Source organism: Rhinopithecus bieti, unplaced genomic scaffold, assembly GCF_001698545.2.
Source record: "Rhinopithecus bieti isolate Rb0 unplaced genomic scaffold, ASM169854v2 scaffold_48368, whole genome shotgun sequence".
In the NCBI taxonomy this organism is placed as follows: domain Eukaryota; kingdom Metazoa; phylum Chordata; class Mammalia; order Primates; family Cercopithecidae; genus Rhinopithecus; species Rhinopithecus bieti.
The window spans coordinates 1,052,245-1,062,110 of record NW_016819103.1 but is presented as its reverse complement, the minus strand read 5'-3'; the positions used below and the strand labels follow the sequence as shown (position 1 = coordinate 1,062,110).

Genomic DNA, 9,866 nt, shown 5'->3' with positions numbered 1-9,866 from the left:
ATGTGCCACCAGGCCAGGCTAATTTTTTTTTTGTATTTTAGTAGAGACAGGTTTTCGCTACATTGGCCAGGCTGGTCTCAAACTCCTGACCTCAGACAATCCGCCTGCCTCAGCCTCCCAAAATGCTGGGATTATAGGCGTGAGCCACTGTGCCCGGCCAATCATCTGGCTTTTTGATGGAAGATATTTCTAGAATTAATAGAGACATAAGATCCAGTACCATTGCCTTGACAGTGGTCAGACTGATTTACTCCAGTCAGGTCTACATGGGCAAAGTAAAGTAAAATATGGAATGCCATTATCTTGACAGTGGTGCTGGGTGGAAGGAAGGGCAATTAGGCAGATACAGGGACCTGAGACTTAGGTGGTTATTCTCTTCATCTCATCAGGGACTTGGCTTCTTTGACTGCATCTTGATGTGCTTGGTTACACTGTTAGTATTTCCCCTTACAGATACTGTAGGCTTATTTTACAGCCAGAGTAAATAGGGGCAGGCTACCTGGCCAGTCACCCCCTCAGATTATCTTCCCCAGACAGCTAATGTTTATTAGAGCAACTAGAGAAGAGAAAAAAAGAGTGACTGGAGGGAGAAGAAAGAAAGAAAGGGGGAAGGCAAGCTAGCCAACGTCATTACTTTTACGTCTGCAATACTGAAAATGCATAGTACATGAACAGTACCTTGTGTTCAGACACTGAGGCCGTGTTTTCAATTGCCTGAAAAAGCAAGAGACGGTCACAAAAACATTACGACACATCAGCGAAACACGCTTCACCTTACTCAGCAAGCCCTTATGTCATCCAAGAGTCAACGTGTCCATATGGCAACCATGAGCTATCATTTCCACTCGAATGACTTTTGAGATTTTTATTTCAATCTACCTCAGTTATACATCTGTCACTAATTGCCACTCATTTCCTCCTTGATAATCAAAGTTCCAAAGATCTCACCTTAATCCAGGCTTCTGAAATGGTTTTCTCATATCTAATAGCTGACTTTATTACATCAAAGAGGAGAATAATACAGCTCTGATGCTGCTTTCTTGATTTGCTGAGGAACTACAAGTATCAAAGAAGAAAAAAAATTACTCTTACCTACCAGAAAAGAACTTACAAGACCTGAGTTCCTGCTTAGTAGCCATGTACCCTGGAGCAAATGACAACCTCACATATAAGATGGCTCATAAACTTGCACTGTAGTCTGTCTGGGATTGATCTGAATGACTAAGAAAACATATAAACACATACATACTCACACACATATATGTAATTTGAAACACTGTACAATACTAGATGTAAATGTCATAATAGTACCATTATTTGTAGTTGTAAGTATTAAGCTCTAACTCTGACTTTGGGATGTCAGAAAATTGTGACATCCTATGTGAGAAAAAGGTGGCAATTATCCATGAGCTCTTTACCTTGCCCATCCTTTACTTTTCAACTTTACTTGGGAAGCCTGCAACCATGATGGCAAAACACAATGTTGCAGATCCAGCTTCTCCCAAAGCTTAGAAATTACCTGCAGAAAGTAAATATTAGTTTTAATATGCTTTTCTGCTCATTCCTAGTGGGTAGGTACAGTCCAGTCTCTCAGCCATGACAATCTCCTGAAAGACTGAGGAAGAAAAAATTTTAAACGTTGGACAAGACATTCTGAAATACAGCGTTGATTAGAATAGCTAATGCAATGTCATAGAATGTCAGACCCAAAATTTCAGAATTCTGTGAGGTACTACACAGAAAGAGTTAAATGTAACTTATAGCAGCTTATATAGAGTAATGAATCTGTTGAATAGCTCCATTCTCTTCGCTGAATGCTATCTGGGTTAGTCAGTATCCTCGGTTAGTCTGGGGACAGAGAAGAGCAATTGGGACTTATTAATTTAAGTCCCTTTATCTAGGTGTGATGGGAACGAAGAATGAACTTATTGTCACAGGTAAATCCTCCAATCTGATAGATGACAATTTATCCATCACCAACTGGCGAACCTAAAAATTAAAAGCACAAAGACTTAATAAGTTTTCATGTCACTACCTCAACTTGTACTGAACTGTTAGGTAAAATTAGAAAAAAATCACTTCTCTCACTCAATTTTCCCGCTTGTAATTTAGGAAAAAAAACCTCTAGATTTTTCCCCAAATTATCATCTTTTAGTTGTTAATACCACAGCTTCATCAAAAACAGACAGACAATAAATGTGAAACAGAGCTATTATCTTACATTTAGAGCCTAAATTCTCAATTGGCTATAGTAAGGCAGAAAAAGTATTATTCCTATGGGAAGTAGGTACGATTCAGACAATATAGAAGATTTTCACTCAAAATTTACTGCTTAAAAATAGACCTGTGAATCTATCACAGAATAGCATCTGAAACTCATTGAGAAAATAAAAAAAGAGAGATATCAATTATGATTCACTATGGTTTCAAAATGAAATATTCATTACACAAGATTTCTCCAAGACAACAACTAGCACCTGTTCCAGGAGGTTGGAAAGCTGGCTCTGCTTCTGGAAAGTTGAGTCTTTCCTACCTTCAATAGGAAGTTTGGGTCAAGTCGGAGGCTAGAAAGGACATCCAGGATTGGGACAGTGAGTGAAGTATTCTCTATCAATACGTCACTGTGAATGGTAGAAAAAGAAAAAAGTTGTGTAATGGTTTGAACACAGCTGGGCAGACAATGACTTATTTATAGTATGTTTCTTTAAAAATTGTTTTGACTGCAAAAAATAATACATATTATAATAATGGCTGAGAATCTTCCAAACTAAGACAACAGTCCAATGACAGAAAACTCTTAAAAGAAGCTGGAGAGTGGGTGAGAGAACACCTAACTATAAGGGAACAAGGATAAAATTATAGCTGATATCTTGTCAGAAATTAGGCAAACAAGAAGAAAGTGGAATGAGGGATTTAAAGTGTTAAAAGAAAGCAACTCCAAAAGAAATCTAAATAGATGGAGAGACTGATACACCATCTTTATGGATTAGAAGACCCAATATAGTAAAGAAGTAAATTCTCTTCATATTTGTCTATAGATTTAACATTATTCCAGTAAAAATCCCAGAGGGATTATTGACAATATATACAAGCTGATTCTTTTTTTTTTTTTAAAGGGAGTGGGGAGAGGCTGAAGCAAGAGGATCACTTGAGTCCTGGAGTTTGAGATTGCTCTGAGCTACGATCACACCTCTGAATTCTAGTCTAAGCAACAGAGCAAGACCTCATCTCTAAAAAAATAAAATGAATAAAAAATTATAACATCATTAAAAATAAAATGAAATATGGGAAAGGCAAAAGAACGCGAATACAAAACAATTTTGAAAAATAATAAAATAGCTCGCAGCCAGTGGCGCAATGGATAACGCGTCTGACTACGGATCAGAAAAATAATAAAATAGAAGCAATATCAATTTTAAGACTACTGAATTTTAAGACATTATAAATCTTCATTAATCTAGACGGTGTAGTACTGGTTGGGGGACAGAAATATAAATCAATGGAACAGAATAGAGAGTCCAGAAACACACCCACACAAAATATGACCAATTGATTTCTCACAAAGATATGAAGGCAATTCAATGGAGAATGACTAACTTTTCAATAAATGGTGCTGGAAAAATTATCCATTTGCAAAAAAAATGAGCCTCAACCTAAACTGCACAACCTATATTACAACCTAAACTACACAGCCTATACAAAAATTAATTCAAAATGGATCATAGGTTAGTTTGCAAAACCTAAAATTATAGTTTTAAGAACATACGGGAGAAAAAATTTGTGATCTACAGTTAGGCAGGGAGTGCATAGAGATGACACAAAAAGCATGGTCATTAGCAGGCAAATTTATCTCCTGTTGATAAATTGGACCTAATGAAAATTAAAAATGCATGTTTGCTCTGTGACAGACATTGTCAAGAGAATGAAAATATTGGCTACAGAGTGGGAGAAAGTATTTGTAAACAACATATCTGCCAAAGAATTGGTATCAAGAATAAAAAACTCCCAAAACTCAACATCAAGAAAACAAACAATCCTGACTGACAACAACAAAATGAGCAAAAGATATGAACAGACACTTCACCAAGGTGAATATACAGACAGCCAATAAGCACATGAAAAGATGTTCGACATTAGCAACTGTTAAGGAAATGCAAGTTAAAGCCACCATGAGATTCCACCTATTAGAATGGCGAAAATAACTGACAAAGGCAAATACTGGGGAGGCTGCAGGGCAACTGGAACGCTCAGCTACCGCTGCTGGAAATGCAAAACGGTCAGCCATGCCAGAAAGCAGTTCGTTGGTTTCTCATAAAATTAAATATGTGCCAAATGGTCCCGCACCCAAATCCTAGATATTTACCCTGGAGAAATGAAATTCTATGTTTATTTAAAAAATCATCTGGTGGCCAGGCATAGTGGCTCACGCCTGTAATCCCAGCACTTTGGGAGGCTGAGGTGGACAGATCATGAGGTCAGGAGTTCGAGACCAGCCTGACCAACACGATGAAACCCCATCTCTACTAAAAATACAAAAATTTGCCAGGTGTGGTGGCACACGCCTGTAATCCCAGCTACTCAGGAGGCTGAGGCAAGAGAATCGCTTGAACCCGGGAGGCAGAGGTTGCAGAGAGCTGAGATCGTGCAACTACACTCCAGCCTGGGTGACAGAGTGAGACTCTGCATCAGAAAAAAAATTAAAAATCAAAACCATTTGGCCGGACATGGTGGTTCATGTCTGTAATCCCAACACTTTGGGAGGCCAAGGTGGGCGGATCACTTGAGGTCAGGAGTTTGAGATGAGCCTGGCTAACATGGTGAAACCCCATCTCTACTACTAAAAAAATAAAAAGTACAAAAATTAGCTAGGTGTGGTGGCACACGCCTGTCATCCCAGGTACTCTACTCAGGAGGCTGAGACAGGAGAATTGCTTGAATCCGGGAGGCAGAGGTTGCAGTGAGCCAAACTGCACTCCAGCCTGGGCAACAGAGCAAGACTCTATCTCAAAAAACAAAAAACAAAACAAATAAATAAAATCCATGAATGTTTATAGTGGCCCTATTCATAACCACCAAAAACTGGAAACAACCCAAACGTCCTTCAGCAAGTGAAGAGATAGACAAACTGGTACAGCAATACAATGGAAAACTATGCAGCAATAAAAAGGAATAAACTATTGATGCATGCAGCAACTTAAATGAATCTCAAAAGCATTATGTTGAATGACAAAAGCCAGACTCAAAAGGTTACATATTCTATGACATTCCACAAAGGACAGAACTATAGTGTCAAGATCAATGGTTGCCTGGGGTTGGGGCATGGGAGGGAGGATGGGACTACAAAAGGCTAACACAGGGAGGTTTTGGGGAGGGTGAAGGAATTGTTTCATACCCTGATTGTAGCGGTATTCACATGAATCTACATGCATTAAAATTCACAGAACTATATACATCAACAGAAAGTCTATCTTGTTACATAATTTAAAAGCAGAAATAATATTATAATAATGGTACTTCTCTCATAGGACTTCGGTGTTTCATAAATAGAAGCTACTAACAGAGAGGTGTCTAGGGTGTTTTCCAATGCCAACCAACAATTCTCCAATTCTCCAGACACTAGCTGAGTATTCTACAATTTAATTCAATTCTGATGCTAACTACTTGGAGTTAGCACAGACCCCTCAGGTTAAGGGTTCAGTCTCACAAAACTGTACCTCCCCAACTTTAGATGCCAATTGCGAATAGTGGGTCTCCAGGTTATCCACTTTTCTGTCTAATTTGGCTACAAATCAAAGGCTCCCATGACCCTCTCCTCCAGCTTAATATTTTGCAATAACAGCTCACAGAACTCAAGGAAACAACACTTACCAGCAAGATGAAGAGGTACACAGGGCAAAGTATGAGAAAGGAATGTGAGGCTTACATGTCCTCTCCCGGCACACCACCCTTCCAGCATCTTGATGTGTTTGCCAACCTAGAAGCTCATCAAATCTGTTGTTCAAGAGTTTTTATAGAGCATATCTCCAGCCCCACCTCCCTTGCAGCAGTGAATTCTAAATTCAATCTTTTTGACCTCAAACTAACCTTTCGGATATTAGGGCCCCTGGAAGTCCAAGAGAGACATATTAAGCTTATTTGGTATGTTAAATCATACAAGTGGCCAGGCACAGTGGCTCACACCTGTAATCCCAGCATTTTGGGAGGCCGAGGTGGGTGGATGACTTGGGGTCAGGAGTTTGAGACCAGACTGACCAACATGCCAAAACCCAATCTCTACTAAAAATACAAAAATTAGCCAGGTGTGGTGGTGCACATCTGTAATCCAAACTATGGGGGGAGGTTGAGTCAGGAGAATTGCTTGCACCTAGGAGGCAGAGGTTGCAGTGAGCCAAGATCGTGCCACTGCATTCTAGCCTGGGTGAGAGAGCAAGACTCTGTCTCAAAAAAAAAAAAAAAAAGAAAATGCTGTTCAACTTTCTCTGGGTTGTATTTATATATGTGTGCTATTAATACATGTTTCAAAGTTGTTTACGATTCCTAAAATTCTGAAATGTCTTAGTATTTGTCATTAGGAATAATTCTGATTGTTATGCTTAATTGCAGTATGCCACAAAAACAATCAAATTTCCTTGACAATTGTGTCTTTAACCATGAATGTTGTCTTTCCTATCCACAATTACTGTTTTACTTTGATTCTCCTCAAAAAGTGGTTTATGATCAGCTACAGTCCAAAATGTGCTTCTTTTAAAAAAATCATAGAAAACGCTCTGCCACAGACTTTTAAATATAGGTTTCTGATTACTTTAGCTATCATACCAAAAGACTAGGAAAGAACTTCCAGGACTCTAAAAGGCTGATGTGTTTATAGAGATTACTAACTCAACATCAAGCAGAACAAGGTTAATTACATTGAACTAAACTAATAAAAGACTAAACTTATTTTTTCACAGCCTTTTTTAAAAAAACATTGCTAATCCTTTTAATATTTTGTTTTCAGAGTCAAAAAACTTTTTGTTTTAGCTATTCATAGCTTATAACAAATTGGGTAAAGTATACTTTTGTCAGCAAAATTTAAAATAGTTATCTTTCTCTTTACCTGTTTTATTTGGAATTTAGAAACTATTTGTGAGTATTCTTAATTTATGACAATATAGTTATTTATATAAGTTCAGTAAGAATCTGTTTTCTTTTGTAACATGACACAATTAGAGACACTGGTTATGTTACCAAGGCTTTGACTGGAATGATCTATTTTCAGATATGACCAGACTATGTTGAGGAATTGACATTGACTTCACAGAGCCAATAAAAAGCCCCTTGAAAAGACTGGCCTAGGTCAGGCATGATGGCTCACACCTGTAATCCCAGCACTTTCAAAGGCCAAAATGGGAGGATCACTTGAGGCCAGGTGTTCAAGATCAGCCTGGGCAACATGGCAAGACCTTGTCTCGACAAAAAAAAAAAAAAAAAAAAAAAAAGCCAGGAGTGGTGGCATACATGTTTAGTCCCACCTGCTTGAGAGATTGAGGCAGAGAAATGCTTGAGCCTAGGAGTTCAAGGCTGTAGTGAGCTATGACCACCACTGCACTCAGCCTGTACAACAGAGGGAGGCCCTGTCTCAAACAAACAAACAAAAGATTGGCCTGGTACCTTGTCTACATAGTTTCTTTACAAGGTTCCTGATCTGTGGTAAGTAAAGAATGTCACTTCCTAACAGGCCCAGGAAGCTCAAGATATTTTGGGACCCCAAAAAGAGAAGAATTCACCCAGGTGAAAGGTTTCATGGGTAAGTGGCAACTATCTGAGCTAGTGGCATGGGGGTAAGAAGACTTTATCAAGACAGTTGTAGGTAAAGAAAGGCAGATTTATTAGAGAAAGTTTGAAAGTACATTGCAAGGGAGCAACAGGCAGAATCAACATGAGAGAAGCTGACTGCAAGGAAACAAAGACTTGCTGGAGATTTTATAGGATGGTTCTTTGCTGTGTACTGAAAAGGGCTTTGTGCAGTATTGATAACGCCAAAGTTACAGTGAGCTAACTTGCAGGTGTCTGGTGATAAGTTGGGCACAGGAGGGCTACGTGTCCTGGACCACAAAGAAAGGCAGACTCATAGCTTGTCTGCTTTCTCTCTTTGCTTTCCCATGCTCCCAACAGCCTAACTCCTTTTCCCTAATTAGAACTTCACAAAAGGGTTACATATTCAGACCCTGGAGGTTTGGAAAGTGTCATTCTAAACACTTTCTAGGAAGTAAGTCTAGGAAGATTATACCTAGAGTTTTGTCAGTTCTGGGTCTGAACAAAGACATCCTCAGAGTCCAAAGCATAGAAATTCTTGGCTTTTTACACCCACAAGTTATAATTGTAATTCATGTGTTGAGAAATTTCTCAATCTCTCTCTTAGGCTATAGGATTCCCTGGTGCCTTCAGGCAAAAGAGATCCGTGAAAATTAGTCTTGATTGGTTTGGGACACTGAGATGTTTCTGGGACAGCAAGGCGGTGCTTGGCACCAGCACTTCCTAAATTTATGCCACAGAATATGAATCCCAGAAGACACGGAGAGAGAAGGTGGAGGGAGTAGGGGATGGAGGAAAACCTAGTCTGGGAGATTGGAAAATGCTACATGTTCTGCTTCTCTCTTGGAGATTCACAATGCTTATTAATATATTAATGCTCTGAGGAATCCCACATCAAAGAGTCTGGATTTTTCTTTTCCCAAACATTCTTCTCTCCTGTACTTAAACACTGATTAGGAAAAAAAAAAAAAGCATTAAAGCTATAGACAATTTTTAAGAGGGCTTTTTGAAAAAATGGATTAGACAGATTAGATGAACCTTCTCCTAGTGAAAGTTAGCCTAACAAGGTCATTATTAAGGAATACAAAGACAACTGCTAGATAAATCAGAAGAATGAGGTCCAATATTCACTCGAGTAACCAGGCATTTATCTGTATTTGTAAGTGGCTCTCTAACATGTTTATTTCATTGGTATAAGCTTTCCAACAGAACCCTAAAGCGATTATATAGAACACTGGGGCTTCCTAATAGCCTCTAATTTCATAAACCATAGTAATTTAAAAGACAGTGGATGAAGGGCCAGGAGCAGGGAGATTTCTACTGAAGAATACAAATGTGTCCCTGGCTACATCGCTTCTGCCTCTTCCTGGAGAAAAGCAAAATGCAAACAGGAATGTGATGGAACCTTCCAGCTGGTGGTTTTGCATTGCAGGAAGAAAACTGTTTGTGAACATGAAAACTGCTGATAATTGGGTGTGAACGCCTGTAAGGGAGACAAATGGAGAAACATTGCAGAATCTTTATTTCTATCAAGGGCTGAACTCTGCTGGTGGGTGTGCGAATTGGCACCAACTTTTGGAGGGGAATTTAGCAGTGTGCTGACATTCTGACCCAGCAATTCCCCTTCTAGGAATCTATCTTATAGCAATACTTGTTCATGCACAAAAAATGTACAAGGATGCTCATGATAGCATTGTTTGCAGGTGTGAAACCTAGAAATACCCTACATCCATCAACCATAAAACGTTTAAACAGGCTGGGAGCGGTGGCTCATGCCTGTAATCCTAGCACTTTGGGAGGCCAAGGCAGCACAGATCACTTGAGGTCAGGAGTTTGAGACCAGCCTGGCCAACATAGTGAAACCCCATCCCTACTAAAGATATAAAACTTAGCCGGGTGTGGTGGCAGGCACCTGTAATCTCAGCTACTCGGGAGGCTGAGGCAGGAGAATCACTTGAACCTGGATGGTGGAGGTTGCAGTGAGCCTAGATTGTACTCCAGCCTGGGTGACAGAGCAAGACTTAGTTGGAAGGAAGGAAGGAAGGAAGGAAGGAAGGAAGGAAGGAAGGAAG

At 39.4% G+C, this 9,866-nt stretch overlaps 1 protein-coding gene across 1 annotated transcript in view; it reads right to left on the bottom strand.

Annotated features, from left to right (window-relative positions):
• Positions 1-1,862: 1,862 nt before the first annotated feature.
• The window catches only part of LOC108519321 (Fanconi anemia group D2 protein-like), a 12,332-nt gene continuing 4,328 nt past the window's right edge, over positions 1,863-9,866 (bottom strand). Inside the window, exons 2-3 of the mRNA XM_017858243.1 lie at positions 2,534-2,621; positions 1,863-1,989 (exon numbers count right to left, since the gene is read on the bottom strand). Coding sequence (XP_017713732.1) covers positions 1,894-1,989; positions 2,534-2,621 — 184 coding nt within the window. The 3' untranslated portion in view covers positions 1,863-1,893. The remainder of the gene's footprint in view (positions 1,990-2,533; positions 2,622-9,866) is intronic.